The following is a 22,198-nucleotide window of genomic DNA, read 5'->3' as shown; positions in this document are numbered from 1 at the left end:
TTCCATCCAATGAACAAGGAAGAAAAAGTTGTGAATCGTTTCTTCTCTGGGGAGGAGGAGAAGGAAGGAGGAGCCACGAAAGTCGGGATGCAGTTTGCCAGATGGTCATAAAAAGAGAAAAAAGCAAGCAAACAGCTACCCGACGACGTTTATTTTAAAAAAGAAATTACTCTGCATTGGGTGCATTTGCTTGCAAGCTAAGAAGGAGATTCCCACGAAGTCTTACCTAGAGATGAGCAAGAGGGATATTAGCGATACAGTAGTTTGATTCCCCCCCTTTTCTTTTATTCCCTCCGCCCCATCCAAACCCCTCCTCTGGCCTTGTAGATCCTCCCCTTTTCTTTTTTTCTTTTTGGAGGGAGGAGGAGGAGATGAACGTTCGGCTTTTCCCTAAACAGCCGGCCGATTATTGCCAGAAGAACCCGATCTGGGAAGCCTCGAGGATGCGGCTTGCAACAGACGAAAGCTGATGGTGAGTCCGTCCGGAAAAAGAGCGAGCGAGAGAGGCCGGGCTGAAGTGGATGGAGAGAGGAGAAGCACGGAGCGGGGCTTGCAGACAACGCCGCGCTTGGGACCAGCCGATCGCGCCCCCCGTGCGCAACAGCTCCCTTGTGCAGAGCGCGCCAAGCTCCCGCGCCTTTCCCTGCAGAAATGCTGCATCATGAACCCATCACCCATCCGGATCTGCCCCTGAACCAGACAGAGAACAGCACCCCTGGTGCTTAATAGCAGCAGCAGTAAGCAAGGAGGGAGCAAGGCGTGGACGAAGTAAAGGGAAAGAAAAAGAAAGATCCGCCAGATACCCCCCCTCCCTTTCTGTCTGGCCAGGGCTGCCTCCATCTGCTGTCTCAGGACCCCTAAGGAGGCAGCGATGCCTCGGCCGTAGCCTTCGTGTCAGAAGGGGGAACTCCTCTCACAAGCGTGTGCGCGAAGAGGCGGCAGGAGGGCAGGCAGGAAGAGGAGGCTGCTTATCTCTCCCTGCGTGTCTCTCCGCTGAGCATCTCGTCAAGCAACTCCTCAACTTCTTGCCCGGCTGGAAGAGCAACCCGGAGCAGCTGCTGCAACTTCTCCCGGGGACAAGGGCTGCAAAGCAGAGTGGGACGGTGGCAAAGAAGCGCGCCCGGGTGGGTCCCTCTCTGTTTCTGTTCCTGGGGTGTCTAGTCTAGACTGATACACGTGTCCTTTCTTGAAGAACGCCAATTTTTAACTCTAGCTCGGGAGAAGCGCGCATTTTCACACTCCTGCACCACCACCCTTTATTATAATTATTATTTTTACAACCGGGATTTTTAATTTTATTTTTTAAGTCTCTGGATGGATCCACTCAACGGAGCAGGGCGCGCATTTTTATTAAGCATATAGCTCTCTCCTCTGCTCTGAGGCAGCTGATCCCGACCACCCGCCCTTTGATCCCGCCCGGCAGGTTGCTCGGGTCGCCTGTCTGACGCCCCGCTGAGGTTGCTGCTGCCGCCGCCGCCGCCCTCGTAGCCTCCTCGCGCCGGGTCCGGTAGCTTCGATCCGGGGTGGCTTCGCCGCCGCTGGCGCCGGGCCTTGCGGAGCGCCCATGCTGCTGCTGCGGAAGCTGCCGGGCATGCCGGGCTGGCCGCCGTCGGCGCTGGGTCTGCGGCTGCCGCAGAAGTTCCTCTTCCTGCTCTTCCTCTCGGGCCTGCTCACGCTCTGCTTCGGGGCCCTCTTCCTGCTGCCGGACTCTTCCCGCTTCAAGCGCCTCTTCTTGCCCCGCCGAGGGGGCGCCGGTGACGCGGGCGGGGACTTGGACGGGCTCCGCAGCCTCACGTCGCCGCCGCCACCGCCGCCCGGGGCCGACTCTGGCCGCCGCCATGCCGCCCCCAGCCCGCCCAACGCCGCCGCCGCCCCGCCGCCGCCTCGTCGCCTCAGGGACCCCAAACTCCCCCCCGCGCAGGCGGCGGCGGCGGTGATGGAAGCCGCCGCCGCCACTTCCTCCCGCCGAGAGCGCCTCAGCCCGCTCCACCGCCAGGGGCCGCCCGGGGAGAAGAAGGCGGCGGGAGCGGGAAGCGGCACCGGCAGCGCGGCCCCGCTCCGGCAGACGAGAGCCCCGTTCCGCTTCGACTACGAGGTCTTCCGCCGCAGCCTCCGCCACCCGGTGCTGGGAAGGAGGAAAGGCGGCACCGAGGACCCCGAGAACCGAGTCCGGCGCCTGAAGCTCAAGGAGGTGAGTGAGGAGACGCTTCTCCATCTCTCCCTCTGCACACACAAACACACGCTTTCTCTTGGCATCTTTTTCCTCCTATGCCTTTCCTCAGGTTTTGCCGCCTTCTGAATTAAATTTCTGTTCGCTACTTCATTAATTCAGATGCTATCAATGGTAACGGTTCTTTTAGCAGAGTGCCTGAGAAATGACAGGTCCCTGCCCCAAAGAGCCTAAGTGCTCTAAATCAGGTATCTTCAACCTTTTCAGACCCAGGACCCACTTTTCACCCAAGCATGTGCATGGGGACCCATTTCTTAATCTTTCCCCATCTGTTACCATGGTGGTACTGCTCCCCTTGCGACCCCCCCCTTGGACCAGGCAGTGACCCACCACTTGAAGACCAGTGCTGTAAAATGTGTCATAGATGAGGGTAGTCAATATGGTGCTGTCAAGATACAACTCCCATCGTCCCTGACCATTGGTCATGCTGGCCGAGGCTGATGGGAACTGAAGTCCTCCACACCTTGAGAGCACCATGTTGGCTACCCTTGCCGTAGACAGGGATGAAACAATTCCTTTGGTGTGGAAGCTCTGCTTTTGAATCCTGTATAGCTGATTAACGTGAAATGGCTTTCTGACTATGTTCAGAGGTATGGTTTTCCATCAGGGCTGCACCTTTTGCACACTGGAAATAGGTTGCAGGGCTGAACCCTGGCTCAAATACATTCCACCTTCATTTAGTATTGTATAGTGCCCTCTTCCTTAATCCCTTTGGTTACCTCTCCACAACTCCCCTCTGTCCCCACACCTCCATCTTATCTTTTGAGTTCATTCAGAATTAATCTGGAATTGTTACTACTGTATTAAGTTGCTCTGTCTTCACAAGTGTTTACATGGATTAGAGTTCCTCACTTTGCCTCATAAGCATGTGTTGAAAGGGTGGGAACAACAGACCGGCTTGAGACTGCAGTCTTAAATCCACTTATCTGGGGAGTAAGTAAGCCCCATTAAAACTTGGAGGGATGTGTGTAAAGCATATTGTGCTATAAAGCATATAACTTGGAACAACTTCAGATGTGACTTTAACAGGTAATGCGCTGCAGACCTGTGTTATGTCTGTTGGTCTGCTAATGCCATCATCTTTGAAGTGGGGACACACATTGGTTTTTCAACCATGAAGATGTATGCTGAAAAGCTGGAGATCTCTGAAGCTCTGTGCAGTGTGTTTCTGTGATGTACGTGATTTAAAACATGTTGAAGACTACAGGTTCTAGAGAGTGTGTGCAACATGGGGCTGTAATGCATAGCTGTTAAAATTGTGAAGTGGCTTGCAAAAGGCATGTTGAGTGATAAGTAAGCATCATATCTTGAGTACTGTGCTTTTCTCATCATCATCATCATCATCATCATCCCTTTCCTTGGGTTATGCCTTTCACCCCATTGCCTCTTTAGGCTTCTATTAACTGCCCATTAATACTCCTTTTGTCCACTCACCTTTTTCATGTTCCCAATTCCTTCCTTGTATTCAGCATTTTTTGACTGCCTTACTCCTCTCACACACTACCCTTCATTTCTCCCCCCTCATGTTTCCACTTAACCACTCTTTCTCTGTTCTGACTTACCTTCCATTTTTGCTCTCAATGGCTTTTTCAATTACTCTTTCATGCCTTCTCAATTTGTATTTTTTTGCTCCCTTTTAGCTGCTCCTATGCATGTTTACTCACAAGTAAGCCCCACCACTCTGGGATTTTCTCCCTGTAACCATGTATAAGAGTGTAGCCCTGCAGTACCAGCCCTTATGCACACTTATTTAGAAGTAAGTGCCACAATATTTAATAAAGCTTACACCCCAGTAAGTGTGTTTAGGATACTGTACAGACTTAATTACTTTCTTCACTTTCCCTTATCTCCCCCCTCCCAGCATTCATTACCCCAGTGTTTTCCATTATACATTCTTTTTCATGATACAATGCTATATATACAAAATATTAAACACACAATCACCTTTTTGCAACCTCACGTCAAACCTTTGTACAATAATATATTTTGTTTCTAGGAATTGACTACAGTAGTGTAGATATTGTTTGTGTTGTATATGTGTGATAAAGCATGCAGATGTGGCATAATTTTTTTTAAAGCCTACTGTTGAAGCTGAGTGATGTGTAAGCACTAGAAGTGTGGCATATAAAGAATAAATAAATATAATTCCCATCTGTTACACAATGCATTGTGTATCATATGTGAGCATGGTACACAAAAATGCACTCTCATATTTTTCTTCTTTTGTTCTCCTACCCTCATTTCAAAACTTCATGCACCATATTAACACACAATATGAACTAATCCCTTCTCACCTTTAGTTAGTGAGCCCCCTCAATGTTGCTGCTCATTTTTGTATTTTTTCTTACAGTGTCACCTGTCAATTCTTTGTTATCTCATGCTGTCTTGTGTACAAATAAGAGTTTTTCAGGTAATATAGTAGAGTTTATGGTGCACACTTCTTTTTTAATTCTGTTATTTGTTCCTGGTGAAACAGGCTTTTGAAACACAACAAAAGCCTGTTAAACCTATTTAACCAGAAATTAGCATGACAGAAGCGGTTAAAATAGAGATACTTGCCCAGTATATATATTATCAGACTTTTTGAAAAGTTATCTGGATATAGCTATAGCTAGTCTGTTATATTGGTTTGGTCCTCCTTCAGTTTGTTTCACCAGGATCCCTGTGTGTGTTTTACCAACATTCCCCCATTATTCTTACTTGTATTGCATTTTTTTCTACTGATCATTCTGGCTTTTCAAATACCTTTCCTGTGGTTTTATCCATCCCTGCTTCTGCCACCCATCTACTTCTACTTCCTTCTCTTCAATACCAGATCGAGATTCCTTTTCTGGAGCTAACTTAGCACTCAGCCCTTTGAAAGCACATGTCCCCTTCACCTCTCCTCTTTGCTTTCCCTTAGAGCAGATATGAAGGAATTCTTTTAAGCTGGTAGCAGGACACAATGAGATCAATCTGAGTAAAGAGACTCTCTGGTTGGGTCTTCGGGGGAAAACACTGTAGAAATTGAAAATGGCTCTTGGGAAATGGTGGAAGTTTGGTCAGTTGAGATGCATGAAACCAAAACTTGATGAAGTGTTTGAAATAGATAGGGTGAAGAGGTCCAGAATGTCATCCCAAGTCCAAAGTGAACCTTTTGCCTAACAATTAGATTACATCAGCCTCTCTAAGACCTGTTTCAACCTTCTCAGACCTTGGACTCATCATTAACCACAGCTTGCCACATGGGACCCATTCCTGTATTTCATTTTGTTTTTGACTGCACGTCTTTCTACCTTTACCCATTTCTCCTCTTGCTTTCTCGTAACAAAAATAATGCTGCTGGTATGACTCACATTAGGTAGGAGATCAGTGGGCTTCCGGTCCTCAGCTAGCGTGCAGAGGGCTGGGATGAACTGTTTGCTCCTCTGCCAAAGGCAGGACACACAGCTGTAGTGCACGTGTAGGAAAAGTCAGAAATGTCTTGCTAGCTCCTTTCAACTGGAGCGGGGGACACACCTGGCCCTGAACTTGATCATCGGTGAGAACCTGTATTCGTGGCAAAACCCATTTTGTCAAAAGGAAATTTCATTTTGGCGCATGTCCACACTACCATGGTGTATGCCATTTCTGGTTAAAGCAACCCTCGATTCCCAGTGTTATAGGCAACAGAACAGACATAGATAAAAGCCCGTGGGAAGCACTTGTGTTTGACCCAGTGCGGCCTCTCTCCCTTTGTACAGTATGTTGGCACCCAGCATTTGATGAGACACAAGGAGAATAATAGACCAGATTCTACCATGTGTCTGTGTTGGATTCCGAACAATCTCGCTTGTCACGGTGGGTTTCACACGTGTAACTGAGGACAGAGATTTGGCCCAGTGCCAGCAGTGCATGCATAAAGGACTGGCTAGCAGCTTTGCAAAAGGTGACCTAGTTAACCAACAAGCTATAGATTCAATGCAGCACTTGGGATCCTTTGGCTCCACTGGCTTGGAGCAAACCTGAGGTTGGCAACAGATGCTAATTCATAAAGCACAGCGATGAAATGGTGTGAGCATTAATTCTCTGGATCAGTTTCTCCATCAAACATCTTTGAACAGGGAGGAAAGTCTAAGTGTAGTAGAACAAAATCCAGGGTGACAAATCATGGTCGCAACACACCTTTTTATTTATTTTTTTAAAATATACAATATAAAATATTATTTCTGATTCTGAGCTTTTCGATCAAGTCTTGCAAAGAAAGCAGTGCACTAACAATAAAATTCTAATTTCTCTGCCAGGCAACCAGACAAAATGCACCCGGGGTGCTCGTTTTTCCTTACAGTCCCAGGCATAGTTGAGATTAGCTCTGCCTGCCTGTTGGACTGTTGTTAGCAGCAGGGAATTGAAAGAGGACTGCTGCCCCCCTCCCTGCCGCCTTGGTTTCTTTGACACTTGGGAGTTAAGGCTTCTCATTTGTTTCTTGCTGCATTGCAAGCTTCTGAGGCCTAGAGCATGCTGGTACAAGAGTTTCTCTTAACCACAGTAGCATTGCTTTATACAAGGCAGCACATACAAACAGGTTGAATAAATGAGTAAAGCACCTCTAAGTTAGTGGCACTTGAATCATGAAACCAGGGCTACGTGTGAATTTTCCCTAAGCAAGCATCTCTAGCAATTTCTAATGTGCAATCATGTCCAACATGATTATTTCTCCATAAATTAAGAGTAATCTATGCAAGGCTGCAAAAGTGCTTCACCTGATTCAGAAGAGCTGGCATCTCTGCATCTGTGATTACTTGGCACCTAACGTTGAAGGGCCTACATTGCTGTCTGTTAAGAGGTAGCTTTGAAAGCAGTGTTAATGAAGAAATGGATCCCCACCCCCACCCCCGTTCTTTCCAAGTAGCTCATTTTTATTCCCTTTCTCCCTTTTGTTAGTACATTTTGTTGCAGGAAACCTGTAGCTGATGTATATTCAGTACAGCCTTAACACAGACTTGAAAACCGGAGATGCTTCTGGGGCGTTTGCATGTGGCCATTTCTTGAAGGGAAAAGGCAGCCTTGGTTTCTTTTGTGGATGGGTGCAGAATGTGAATCCTACTTGTAGAAAGTGTTGCATCTCTTTTCCCCACCAGAAAAAAAGAGAGGAAGTAGGGACTAGTTGTGTTTTCTTTTCAAGTTATTGTAGCATAGGAGCAGATCAGAAGTAAGCTTGGTTGTACAGAAGTTGCCTACAGGTGTGACTCGCTAAGTACAGGTCTAAAGTTGATGTCTTCCCTGCCCCAGATCCAGGCAAATTCATCTGGATAGCCCCCCAGGATTTGAAGCTATAGCTCCCCCTGTTGCCTCACAACCCTTTGGGGACAAAGATGCAGCTTCTGTCCTGGAAACTGACCTGATTGCTACATCTGTAATGACTCTGCTGCAGTATTTGGTGTAACATATGCTGTATTCTGGATACTTTGAAATAATGTATGGGTTAATTAATAGGACTGTGGTACTTTTAAAAATCTCCAAATATCTCATTCTATCATTCTGGTTTTAACCAGATCCTTGAGTGGCTTACAATTTTAAAAATCCAGTAAAACGGGTTAGAGCACATCACAGCCCAGTTCTAAGCAAGAAAATACGAAAACAGCGGCAAACGTTTAATATAAAAACAAGCAGATCAGTTGGTTGTTCCTGAAAAGCCTTCTGAATCAGAAAAGCTTTTGCTGAGTTGTGTTTGAATTCTTAACACTTACCTAATTTTCAGATACATCATGTACTCAAATTCAATGTAAAATACTTGCGTTGTTATAATTAAGTAAAAGTCCTGCATGTTGTTTTTAAAGAACTTCATTTGTCATCTTTTCAGCTATTGGACTAGGGAGGTAACTGTGCAAAACAGGAAAAGAGGCTAGTTCAAGATAAAAAGTTGAGTTTTCAGCAATTGTAAGGACTAGAGGAAGGAAATGGAACATTGGGGTAAAGATAAAAATGTATTAAAAAATAGTGAAAATCTTTGCAGGAAAGAGAAGGCGACAGAGCTCTGTGTCAACCTTTAGGATAGATAGCAGCTGTTGATTTATTAGTATGATGCAATTTTAGGGAATTGCTGAGAAGACACTGAGATTTGTTGGATGGCATGTCAAACTACTGCGTAAGTTGTTTCTTAGGCAATAGACACATGAAAATGCTTTTGCCAGAAGTTCTTGTGCAATGAATTGGTTTGTGACTTTAATTTCCAGATAATTCCTTTAATAGAATTTAAGAATCAGAACAAGGAGAGGGTAGTAATGAATCTGGAACATTTTCAAATGCAAGTTAGCAACGCTTCACATTCTTTTATCTTTTTTTTTTTTTAATGCCCCTGAAATGTTTACATGTATATTTAAAGTTGGGTGTGCATGTTGACAAGTCAGAATTTACTAATGTGTACCATATAAAAATTTTATTTTATTAATTTTTTTAAATCAATTTTTTAAAAATAAAATTTCTATCTTCCCACAGGAACTCAGGGTGGTCAGCTGCCAAGTAGGACAATTTAAATTATAATAAAAACCCATTTAAAGCGTTTAAAAACAATAATAAGATCTAAAAACATGTAAAAACAGTCACATATCCTCACAGCTCTTCTTTTCAAGGTTGACAGGAACAGCTTCTTTCACTCTCAAATGCCTGGGTGAACAGAAATGTGTTTAACTTCCTTGTGAAAGTAATTAATGAAGAAGACAGAGGTACTTTACCAGGGAGGGCATTCTACAAACAGGGAGCCGCTACCAAGAAGGCCCTGTCTCAGATCAGTGGCACGATTAACAGGGCCTCCCCTGCTGATAATAGGACCTGAGATAATATTGGGAAGTATCTTTTAGATATTTGGGTCCCAGGTAGTTTATGTCTTTGGGATTATCTGCTGTTTCTTGCTGTGTTTACATTTAGTTCTAAGCCTAGGTTTGCTGCTGGATAATGGGTTAAACAACTACAGCACTGTTTAATGCTCTTGGGCCACTCATTCCTATACTGATGTAGGGAAGGGTTCAGGTGCTTGCCAACACCATCAGGATGCAAACATGGTTCCTTCAGGGGAAAAAACTTGGTAAGTTCAAGGAATTCCAGGGACAACAGTTGGGCCATTCAGTTTATTCATCAAAAATAATTGGAGTTGTCATGAAATCTTGTATCTCAAAAGAAAGAAAGTGGAATTGAGAGCCCTTAAACTTTCTGGTGTTTATTGACTACCCCCCCACCCCCTGTCTTGAAAATGTAACCAATCTGAGGATGAGGTGAGTTGCAGGAATATTTAACTTGGAATAAATGGTTGTAGAAATAGGCCCCAGATAGGCTAGCTCCAGGTTTCAGACAGCCTCCTCCCTCTAGCATTCCCAGAAGAGGGCCTGCTGTAAAGTGTCCTCTTCCTCCTGAAACATTTGCAGATAGTTACAAGATGTATGACTTTCTCAGTAGTGGCAGCCCTTTTACAGATAGGTCCACCTGGCTTCCATGTATGGCAGGCATGTGGAGCCTTTGGATCTCCAGAAGTTGCTGAACTACTGCTCCCATCAGCCCTAGTGAGAATACCTGATGGCCGGGGATGGTGGAAGTTGTAGTTCAGCAACATCTGGAGGGCCAGAAATATCTCGCACCTGATATATGGAATAGGTGTATGTGAACGAAGAGCCTTTCTCTCTCTGAGGAAAATTAATCCTGTAAGCATTGTGCCTATTGAGTTTTGGTTCTTTTAAAGAATAAAGCTGTTATTCAGAGGTAGCTTCTTTAACATGGCTCATTGCCCCAAAATTTTATTCATGCAGTGGCTTTCTGGGGACTGTCCCTGTAGGGTCCCACTCCTATACTCTTGGCCTTCTATCAGCCTGGACACTAACGAGTTCTGGAGATCTTTTGCACTTTTCAATACACTTTTTTCTAGTTTTGATGTGAGGAGTACAGTGTACCATCAGCAAAGGTTGTAGAGTTCTTGTGTGCATGTCCTATTAGGGGCTCTGCAGCTGGCATGCTATTGGCAGTGATTGTTGAAGCTTTTGCTTTCAGGGAACTTGCTCTGTGCCAAACACTTCTATGTTGATTTACCAGCTGAGGAATCCCTGAGCACCTGCCAGTGTATTGTGCAGGATTCTGATGTGCTCTGTGCTCTCTTCGTGCGGGGATCTGGGCAGTTCTGTTGTGCCTTGCTATTGGCCCGCTGATCAGTGTGCAATACAGAACATAAGTAATGTTCTCCTTCTGCTGCAAATTGCCAAGAAAGATTGGCAGAGGTAGCAAGGAGTCTTTGAGGAATACTGTTATAACATCACTGAGGAACTTTGATAAACTTTCAAGGACCCCCAAGTTCCCTGGAATACAATTTGCCAATGCAATTCCTGGGCTTCGTATTTGGCCACAGGAGGGGGTACTTTGCACTTTATTAATTTGGAAAGTTGCTTTTGGGGAAACTTTCTGTACATTGGTTTGCACATAATGGTCCACAGCTGCACAAATGATAAACCATAGGGGGCTACAAGCTGCAGTTCAATACAGACAGCTGTTAATGTTTATTAAAAGTGAATATATTGTAGCCATGATTTTAACGTAGTAGGAGAGTCAGAGTTGTGTAGAAATGGCAATATCAGGCACAGAATTCAGCCTCGGTATTTTCCCCTCCTTCCTTCCTTCCTTTCTTAAAACAAGTTTCTGGCCCTTATAATCATGCAGCTCTGTTTGAAAGGCTGTGGACCATACCTGGTGAAATTTCAGAACATCAAGGAGAGGAGATGTACTTTGTCATAGAGCGCACAAAGAATTCACATACTCAATCCCTGGCAACTCCAGTAAAGCATCATAGGGAGCAGAAGTTGTGTCCATCAGACCTGGAGAGCTGCCAGACACTAGGCCACATGGACCAATAGTTTGAATTGGCATAAGAGAACTTCATATGCTCATTTCCATTGGTTTACACAGCATTTCAACATTCAGAAGCCTTTTATGTATTTATCTAGCTGACCCTTGCAACAACTCTTTGAATTCATTCTGCCCCAGAAGCGGTGATTTGCCTAAAGCTTTTCTCTTCCCCGCTTCCAAAGTTGTAAACAAAGAATTTCAGTGTGTCAGCTAAGCACTCTTCCTGGTTATCTTGTGTCACTGTTTCTCTTTGGAAACATGAGCCCTGGTCACCAGAAATGATGATCTGCCTGTGATGTGCACAGTAACATTTCACAGGATGAAAGACAGGTGGGTCAAGAAGTTATTGATTCTCTGTCATCCCATTTCAAGCTGTGATTTCATCCATGTGAAACTGTATCCCTGGGCTGGTCTTAGTTTAAAAAGACTATTCCATTCTATGCAGGTCGAAACTCAAATAACTGTTCAGTCCTACTCCTTACCACTAGAGTAGCCTTCCCTAACCCAGACTGTTTTGCACTCCATCAACCCTGACCATTGGTAGTGCTGGTTGAAGCTGAAATACAAAACATCTGAAAGGCACCAAGTTGAGAAAGATTTCAGCTGGTGTGGGAATCTTTTGGCCCTCCATATGTTGCTGAACTACAACTCCCATAAAATCCCATGCTTGCAGGGGCTGATGGGATTTGTAGTTCAGCAACAACTGGCAGACCAAAGGTCACCCACCCCTGCCAAAGAGAGTAAAAATAACCTTCGTTTCTCAGCTGCAAGTTGGTAGACATTTTGCTCTATACCTGAGAAGTAATCATTTATCTTCACTATATTTCCCTACTGTAGAAGGTTAGTACCCATCTAGAGAATTGCCTAAGATGAGGTGTGTTACTTCTGACAGTTGCTTGATGCTTCTTAGAGGTAAGAAAATAGTAAAACCACCTCAGCAGTATCTGCAGTACTGCTTTGTTTTCTTTAAAAAGCGTCAAACAAATATAAGATAATTCATCTCCTAAATTTGTCTCTGGAAGCTGGCTGTCATATAATTGATCAGTAGTGCATAGTTTCAGAGAAAATCTAATTTTTAACAAGTGCCAAATACTAGTGATTAATGTTCAAAAACTGCTGTCTTCTTGTAACTGTAAAAATTACAGAGTGGGATTCTGTATTTACGCTCACAATGATTTTTTCAGATCAAATTCGCTTGAGTTGCAAGTCAACATGATTGGCAGTCTTGCCCCACCCCCCTAAGGCTACCTTCTTTGGAAAACACAACCAGAGATCTGGAAAACTCAAGCAGTTTAATTCCTGCCTCTTGTGTCATTGTAAGCAGTAATAAAGTGTTGTACTGTTGGAATTGAGCAGACAGTTTTGCTAGTAATGGATGAGGCAGAAGAGGCTTCCTTTGTGATGTCTTGTTGGCTTGACAGGATGGGTGGGGTAGGGGTGAAAGAGACCAAGAGCGAAAAGAACAGATATGGTCCCCTTCAGTTTTCTGAGGCCTAGTCATAAGGATTGCATTAGTGTTTGAGAATCAATTATTGGACACTGGGAATGAGGAGTATTTTTGTTTTTGCTCTGTGTCATCTGTTCAGAATCTTCTTTTGACTGATAGCCACAATACATCACATTCTTGTCTATTTATGAGTCATTCCTGTGGCTTCTTTGGGTGGGGGAAACCTGTTTTGGGTAGTCTAGCAAAACAGCTGACTCCAGAGGGCAGCAAGACAAGGCAGTGCCAGGGACTGGTTGGACACAGAGGAATGGTGGAAGGAACCAGCTGGGGAACCCCTAAGTGAAGAAGGCTCAGGGTCTGGGGATTGGTGGCAGGATGACGATGAATGGTCTGAGAGAGAAGACTAGGAGGAGGAGGTATCGGAAGCTAAAGAGGGAATAGGGCTTAGTGAGAAGGGAGAGTCTGTGGCAAAGAGAAGTCCAGAAGCAGGAGAGTGGGATGAGGGATGCTAAGAAGCAGAGATAAGTCAAGCTGGTGAAGAACCATGGGACTCACTCCTGCTGCAACAAGCTCCCCTCCCACTGATCTCCCAGGACCTGGAGAGGCATGAAGCAGAAGAGTAAAGGCAGGTATGCAGATGCAGTCTCAGATTGCTTGGGAAAAACCCTGGAGAGTAGGGGACATAGGAAGGCAGGGCAGGGCAGGGACCGTCAGTCTCCACAATTGCCTTACAGGGGCAATACCTACTGAAGAAGAATTGCTTTGCTCATTAGGCCTGGCACCCCTGTGCAGATCTTGGTGTTTTTTAAATAAAGAGTTAACTTCACTTATTCCATGTGATTTATTGCTGGTTCATTCCTAACAGGCAGATGCATGGAGCCAAAGTGATATAAGAAAGCTTCAAAGACACCATGTGGTCTTAGTGTTACCTTGCAATCTTCTCTTGGGGTGTCTAATAGCCATTTTGTATTTGCAGTTTGTGTGGCAACAAGTTTGATCCCAGTGCTAGACCTACTTAAAGTAGACCAATTGAAATAAATGTACATGACTCACTTAAGTCCATCAATAGCAGACGGTCTAGTCCTTGACTGCATAGCTGATGCTAATATCCATGATTATGAGCATGAGCCCAGAATGATGGTCTGGATTAATGCAGCCGATATGAACTTGTCTTGAGTATCCTGGAAGATCGGGCAGAGGGGATAAAACTGTTCCTGGGCAGCCCTGGCATGGAGAGTGAGGAATGTGCTTTTGAGCATACTGTGGCCATTTCAAAAGGTTAGGAAACTTTGACATGCAGCTTGGCTACTTTCATGAGCTATCTGGGCTGCTCAGGTGCTGCACAGCTCATATTTCCCAATCCTTTTCTGGGGGCTATAAGATAGCTTATTGAATAACCAGGAAATTGCGGAGGAGTGCTAGAAGGCGGGAATGTTGCTCTGTGACTCTTAGAGTCACACCGAATAGAGTAGGAACGCAAGAAACTGCATTATACCAAGCTGGACCAATGAAGTTCATTTAGCTCAGGTTTGTCTGTACTGAGTGACCCAGCAACTCTCCAGAGTTTCATGCAGGAAGTTTCTCCCAGTGTTACTTGGAGATGCTGGGGATTGAACTTGGGACCTTCTGCATGTGAAACTCTCCCACCAAGTTGTGGCCGTTCCGCTGTTGGGGGTGTTAAAGAGCCAAGCCACTTATTGGATAGTGCAGGAGACTGGTGCCCAGAATCACTTCCATGTGTTCCATCATGCCAGCTGGGTGTGACAGAACTGTTAACATTAAGCTTGGTGTGGTTAAGCTGCCCTTTCTGTACTTCTTCAAAAAGTAGTGACCTGCTTGCCTAGATTATCGTAACAGCAGGTTTATCATATGCCGAGTACCTTTGCATGCCTGCTTACCTCTGCATCACATGGAACGTAAGAACAAATGGCAGATAGCAAGCAGGTTAAAGGAGATTTACTGACAATGGTGCAAAGCAGGAATGGGGAAATAAAGAACATGGAAGATGTAGGGACATGGGTCAAGTTTTCTACTTCTTGGAAAATAAGTGACTTAACTCTAGAAATGCCTATATAGCAGCCCTGTGTATCTTACAACACACAGTTCTGTTCAAAGTGAGCACTTAACATTCTAGGCTACCTTGGAGACCAATTAGAATTTTCTCTACTAAAATAGATTGGATCACATGTGGTTTTGCTACACAAGGGTAGTTGCCCTGTAGGAAAAAGTATGTCTCTTCTGAAGTGTGGTGTGAAGGTTTGTTTTGCCATGAGTGCACAGGATGGAAAGTTGCTGTGCATGTGAAAGTTGCTTCCTGCATCCCCTTTAGCTGTAGTTCAGTTGTACTTTGCCATGCCAATTGCTCTCATTGAACTTCTTCTCATTCTAAATGCAAACTTTTTTTTTTGCTTTTGTGCAATTTGTTGTTGCTTCCTTATTTTATTACCATGGTTTAGCTTAAAAAAAACAAAAAACCCAATTGCGTTTTTCTTGCAAATATGCAGCTTGGCTTATGATAAATAACAGTATTAAATCAAGCAATGCAGGGGAGGCGTTGCTGGTGTAAACATTTGTTTTGAAAGTCCTCCTAGCTTTTTGCTACTAGTGTGCTTAGTTTCTCCCTACCTCCTGCAACAGTGTGGCTTGCTTCTTTTTGCTTTTGAGTGCCTTCAGAGATTCAGATTCCAGTCTGAATGTCTTCAACCCAACTACTCCCTGAATATCTAGGACCTGGGGGCAATTTGTGGTTGGATACCTGTCCTTTAAGACAGAGCTTTTATGTTTGGTTGAGGAGGTTTGCTGAGCTTCGGGCAGGTGGGAAGCCAGATTGACCTCCTCTTTTCACCCAGCAGACCAAGGTGTTAAACACGCTGAAGGGGATGAAGAAGACCAGGGAGGCAGATGGGTCTGACCATGCTGATTTCCTCTGTTCTTCCAACATCTGGGCCCTGGCAGTTAAGACTGGCAGATGAGGTCAGGTGTAGTAGCTTCTAAAATTGGCTACAATACATGTTTGGAGAACTAATAACAACTGAATACTAGGTAAGAGCATACATAGTTGTTAGAAGGTGTTCTAAGCTTGTAAATGAATTATAGAAGAACCTATAACCACTTGCAATATGGGAATAATGATTCTGACCTACCTTACAGAATAATTGTAAAGATTTCTGAAGTAATACATTTGGGATGCCTGAACACTCAAAACACTTAATAAATTCAATGTCTATATTATCCACTCCTTGTAAAAAAAGTTTCCTCATAACTCACTTTTAGACCTGAAGAGGCCTTTCCTCATACTAGGACATCTCTGTATCCAGGCTTTTAGAGCATTCTTTTATACTTAAGACATTTATTTGTTCTCCTACCTATGTAGCTCTTCATCTATCCTATTGTGATAGCCTTATTTCCTGGGATTTTTTTTACATAGGGATTCTACCTGTGCAGCTTCCACTACTCCTCTTGAGGCTGAAAAATCCATGATAAAGAACACTTCCTTACTGTAAATTGAGGGAGAAAAGTCATAGTTGTATGGCTCGGACAATATGGTTGTGGCACTTAACATGTGAATTCTTGTAGAATTGTAATAGACTATGTTTTGACCTGAGGAGCTTAATGGAGATGGTTCTTATAGGGATACACAGCTGCATTGTGGCTCGCCTGTTGAGGGTTTCGTGAGTCTTTGCTAGGGCCAGAGGCCTACAGGCACTTTGGTTTTCTGCCTGCATAGCCAGTAGATGTGAATGCACTTAAATCATTTTCCTCTGAAGTAATGTTTTCCTCTAATATAAGCTGGATGTACTTCAAATATATGAAACTTGGAGAGCTGACAATTGACAAGGTAAGTCATATTTTCAACCTAAATGGCATTCTAGCTTGAGTAGAACTTTGAAGTGATGGTAAATATATTTTGAGTACCACATTTTCTCAGGGCTATTACACATCATTCATTTTAAGATTGCACAGAATTGGTACATATCAACTGTTTGTTGCTTAGTATTGGTTCTAAGAAATCAACTTGGAGTATATTGATGCCCTCTTGGCCTTCTCTTCTTTTTTGTTTTAATCCTTTTTCTCTACTGTACTCATTGTAAATCTCTTTTGTATTAGAGGTTTTCATTTAACCTTGAACATGGGAAGCTGTAATTTTGAAGCCAAGCTGCTATCTATTCCAAGAAAAAGTAGAAAGCTCAGCTATCTTTCAGGGAGCGATTTCACGGATTACACAGAGTCAAATCCAGGTTTTCCACTGATTGTATACCCAACAATGTGTTGCAGCTAAAACAGTTTACACTTTTTGGGTGTATAATTACTGTATTCCATGGTCTTCAGCTCCTCAGTTTGGTATTGGGAGAGAGGCATTGTATCCAGTGGGATTTGGGATTATATGTTTTGCATTCCACTGGGATGCAGTAGCCAAATGGTCGGAAAACATATCTTTAATCCTACAACTTGAGTTAGATGCCTTAAGCGGTTTCTCACCAACTATGTTAAACAAGTCAAAGGCGGCTGCTGTATATGATATTTGAGCACCTCATGGTAGAAGGAGCAGCATTGATTGGACTCTAAACTTGGCTTCTAGTAAGATTTGTAATACTAACCTGCTGATTGGAATTTAAAACAAATCTGGCATAATATCCAGTATTTTGAGTTTCTTTTCTTTTGCCTTGTAGAACAGGGTGCAGAGCTTGTTAGCTTCCTCCCCTCTCCATCTTTAGGTGTTCAGCGACTACTTATTTCATAGAACTGAAGTCGCACTAGTAGAGACTGCTGCTTACTGTCACCAACGCTTCACATAATCTTTTAATTTGTCTATATAAGACTTCAGACTTTCAGTGACATTGTGCAAGTGAACCACACAACAGTAACAGTTTCCTGGAGGGAATTGATCTATCCCTGAAAGTAATGTGTGTTTACTTCATCTTTAAATCAGAGGTGTAAGAGGGACATTGCCCGGATTGCATCCATGGTGCTTCTCTAAATTGTTGAAAAACTGTAGGCTGCTGCTGTTACACCTTGGAAACTACAGACATGGAAATCCAAACTGAGTGCTCTTTAGATGTGGTTCTCCCATAGAAGATGGACAGGGTGAGTTGACCCTTGTTTTCAACAAGTGAATAGTGTTAGCAGCAACTGGAGCTGGATGCCGATGTTAAACCATCAGTCTTTTATGATGGCTGAGGTTTTTTTTGTCTGGTGCCCTTGTAAGAAGATCAAGTTGTTGAGGCCAGGTAGTATGCAAATCAGAGGCCTGGGCCTGGGGGCCAAAGCAACCAGAAGGTACTTCTCTGTTAACCAAGCAAAGTCAGAAAGCTAGGCTCCTAGTATTTATTCCTGGCCTGGCCAGTCGGGATACTTAATGTATAAACTATGAAACTTTCCACAGAAGTATGTTTAACATATTCATTGTACAGGTTTTTGCCATATGCCGAAGATGAACTCTTTAACCCAGCCTTTTACAGTTAATGTATTTTGTTTTGTGGGAGCCATGTCTTTTGCTAAATTTATAGTGTTCTGCTCCATTTGGCACGTTTTCCCATGCTTCCTAACTGTAACACTTTTATCTGTTTTTATAATTGTTATAGCAGCCTCATATCCAGAATTGCTGAGGAATGCTAAGGGGGGAAAAAACGACAATGCAGTTTTGAAAGGTATAGCCCATCATTGATTCACAATGGCATCCAGGTGTATCTAGACATAGGTGAAAACATCCTCCTTGATCTCAGGAGCCATCATGCAAACTTTGGTTATGATACCTAGAGAGAGGTTCAAAACACATAGTGAACAAACAACTTTCCTGGGATCTTATGGTGAAAGGTGTTTAAGAAGCCTTAAGTTAGTTAGATAGATAGATAGATAGATAGATAGATAGATAGATAGATAGATATATTGCCAGCTAGTTTTGGAAACTGATCTTGTGCATGCCCTGTCCTGTTAGGTATGTGAGGAAGCCTCTGAGGACAATGGGTATTCTAGCCTAGGTGGTTCCCTAGAGTTGGAGCCAGGCTGCTTCAGGGTGTGAGGTTCCTAGCTCAAGCTGACAATTCTCTGGTAGAAGTGTAAATTAGGACTATAACCTGCTTGAATGAACTTTGCCGAAGTGAACTACTGAAATGGTAGACCATAGGTACAATTTCTCCCTGCTCTACTCTGATCATGTCACCTTTCATTTCTAGAGTCGGAAAAGGTATTTAATATATTTGGAAGTCAGATACATTTTATAGAAATCTAATACATGCTGTCTTCTGCTGTTCTCTGCAAGCTGAGTGAAAAAAGGTTGTATTGCAGATAAGTCTCTGGTTCTTTTCTTTTTACTCCCCCAGCCTGCGATAGATTTTTGCATTTCGTCTTATCTCGGGTGCATTCGTGCCAACACAGTTTTACCACTAACCTGTCTAACATTGCAAATTCTCTTTTTTTTTGGCGGGGGGTGGGGTGTAGTTGGAGCATATGAGTAATGGAGTTTAAAAATGTATTTACTGTTCGTCGACATGGTTGGTTGCCTAAAATGTATGCATATTTGCTTTATTGATGAAAGAGCACAAACAGAGGAAGTCCTTTTAACCCCCTTAGGCACATGAGATACTGCCACTGTACCAGCATTGCCGGTTTAAGGATATTTTAGTCTTTCGGGGAATTCTGCTTCTCATTTTAATATTTGTTCTCAGCTATAAAACTGGGTGTGGATGATGCTTCCTTTTTTAAGCTTTTAAAAATGATTTGTAATCAACTGCTTCTGCAGGGCAGTGTAGTAAGCCATTCAGATGTCAAGCAACTGGGGATATGGCTCTTTCCAGACTGTACATAAGCAGAGACCATGATTAAGTGGGATTCTGGGGGAGCCCTTGGCCTGTTCCAAACAGAGAGGAACTGCATAACTGTTTAATTACCGTATTTTTCGCTCTATAAGACGCACCAGATCACAAGACGCACCTAGTTTTTGGAGGAGGAAAACAAGAAAAAAAATATTCTGAATCTCAGAAGCCAGAACAGCAAGAGGGATCGCTGCACAGTGAAAGCAGCGATCCCTCTTGCTGTTCTGGCTTCTGGGATAGCTGCGCAGCCTGCATTCGCTCCATAAGACGCACACACATTTCCCCTTACTTTTTAGGAGGGAAAAAGTGAGTCTTATAGAGCAAAAAATACAGTAGTTAACTTAAAGCATTGCCCCAAATAAGTAGAGAAGGGAAGGTGGAATATCTTAAGTAGTAGCAGCCCGTTGAACCTAACCTTTTCACCACTTCTCTCAGGGGTTTTATTAAATAACTGTTCTAAGTTCCCTCGAGTTATGGAAAGGTCAGAGGTGAGGTAATAATATTTGAAAGAAAATAAACACGTATGTGTTTCATTTAGTAGATAAATCTTTAGATAACTTAGCCTCCATCTACACTATGCATTTAAGGCACGACCATACCACTCTATAAACAGTCTTCCCCCCAAAGAATCCTGGGGACTTGTTAAAGGAGACCCCTCACAGAGCTACAGCTCTCAGGGTTCTCTGGGAAGAGGGACTGATTGTTAAGACACTCTGGGAATTGTAACTCTGTGAGGGAAATAGGGGTCTCCTAACAACTTTAAGCATCCTTAACAGACTGCTGTTCCCAGGATTCTTTGGGGGAAGCCATGATTGTTTGAAGTCATAGTGCAGGTGAGGTGTTATTCATGGGTGACCAATTTTAATTGTTGATTGCTGGATCTGACCAAAGGTCTGTCTAGTCCAACATACTGTTCCTAACAGTGGCCAGTCAGCCCACAAGCTTACAAAGGTACTACTGCTCTCCTGCTTGCCCCTAGTAGCTAATAATCAGAGGTAGCCTTGCCTCTTAGCATGGATGTTACACATAGCTATGAGCCACCAGTAGGTGGTCTCTTTCCTCTCAAGCTCTGAGCTAAGGTTGCCCCTTTTCATTTTTTCAGGGCTGTTTTGATTCTGGTGAATTGCTGGAATATGCAATGAAAAAGCAAATATTAAAGTTGGCCTTTCCTACTAACTGGGTGGTAGTTTTCATTTATTAAATTTGAAATGTTATCTGTCCTTTTCCTTCTGTGTCTCAAAAATGCATTTACACTGAGGTTTTGTTAATATAAACATTTAATTTCAACTTGACTGATTGATCAGTGACTTTTAAAGGTGGATGACTTGTCAGCCAAAAATTATTTAATCCATCAGTAGGGCTATGTGTCATAGACTTAACTTTTTATTTTATTTTTTGGAGAATGAAGGAGGATTGCAAAACAGTACAGGCCACATCTACATGGGGATTTCCTGTTTGACTGCATTGGGAAGCAGCTGTCCTGTTGCATCAGACTTTTCAGCTCTTCTTAACATCTTTCATGGTTGAGGCTGATAGTTATCTCTTCAAATCAAATTGGTTCTTAGTATTATGCATGCTTAGGAAAGATTTACTTTTCCGACTTGAAAAAGTCCCTTTGATGTATAACATTAAGATGCATTGGTGGTTGCTGCCTGTCCACAAAGCTTCTGTTGCTGTTGTAATGTGCAGCAGCCTTTCCCCAACCTGGTACCCAGGTGTTTTGCACTACACCTCCCATCAGCCCTAGCTAGCGTGGCCATCCTGGGTACCATCTGGAGGGCATCAGATTGGTGAAGGTTGGTCTATGGTTTGGAAGCTCTGCAGGCAATTGCCTGTGTAAGGTCACTAAGCAAATATGCAAGATAAGCAAAAATTCCTAGTCCAGTGTGTGGGCCAAAACTAGCACTTAAGAGAGAGTTTTCATTCCCAACCTGTTGCTTCTCTGTTGTATTAATAAGGGTATTGGTGGAGGCATTTGCAGGAAAGGATTGGAAGGTATGGGAGGGATTAGGACTCTGCTGTCTCTCTCATGTAAGTTGCCTTCCATAATCACTCACATTATTTTTGCAAACACGAGTTTGGGACCACACATTTACCAGGTAAACATCTAGTTTGGCCTATGCTTACATGTGTTTTTGTCTATGTGCAATAGGCTTTGCCAGCACTTCATGTCAGAGCACATAAGCTAGGGTTGAGAAACTTTCAGCCTGCAGGACTAATTCAACCCACCAGGCCTTCCCATTCTACCAATTCAGGCAAGCCATGCATACCTGTTTTACCAGTGACATCATATATGGTTAGTCTGGCTACTTGTTGGGCGCTTCCAACAAGATCAAAATCTTTGATGTTAGTGGATGCTAATGTACAGTTGAACTACATTCCAGTGTAATGGGACCTCACTTGAAGAACAACAAAATTGGATGTTGTGGTCGCTGATGGTGGCAAAGTGACTGGCTGTAATATTGGAAAGAGTGTCTCTCACTCCACACTGTACAGTGGTTGGAGGATCTGTTAACTTTGGCAGCATATGAGTGGGTAGCTTTTCACACGCAGCAGCAGGACAAGGAGTTCTCTGATATTCAGTCTGTGTACACTGTTTCATTTGCATGAACTGGAGTTGAGCAATGTGCCTGAGCTTCACCACTTAGCATAGTTTGTTGAATCATAGAATTGTAGGGTTGGAAGGGACCCAAGAAGTCATCTAATACAAGCCCCTGCAATGCAGGAATATCAACTAGATCATATACAATGGATGGCCACTCAACCTCTGCTTAAAACCTCTAAGGAAGGAGAGTCCACCGCCTTTCGTGGGAGTCTGTTCCACTCTCAAACAGCTCATACTGCCAGAAAGTTCTTCCTGATGTTTAG

General features: G+C 43.6%; 1 protein-coding gene across 1 annotated transcript in view; it reads left to right on the top strand.

The window, feature by feature from the left end:
* Positions 1-371: 371 nt before the first annotated feature.
* MAN1C1 (mannosidase alpha class 1C member 1) overlaps positions 372-22,198 on the top strand; it is a 124,231-nt gene continuing 102,404 nt past the window's right edge. Inside the window, exon 1 of the mRNA XM_081016795.1 lies at positions 372-2,191. Within this exon, the coding sequence (XP_080872921.1) occupies positions 1,565-2,191 (627 nt within the window). The 5' untranslated portion in view covers positions 372-1,564. The remainder of the gene's footprint in view (positions 2,192-22,198) is intronic.

This window comes from Podarcis pityusensis (genome assembly GCF_964106645.2).
Source record: "Podarcis pityusensis genome assembly, chromosome: 8".
Lineage (NCBI taxonomy): Eukaryota > Metazoa > Chordata > Lepidosauria > Squamata > Lacertidae > Podarcis > Podarcis pityusensis.
The sequence above is the reverse complement of the archived record's forward strand: the minus strand, read 5'-3'. Positions and strand labels throughout refer to the sequence as shown.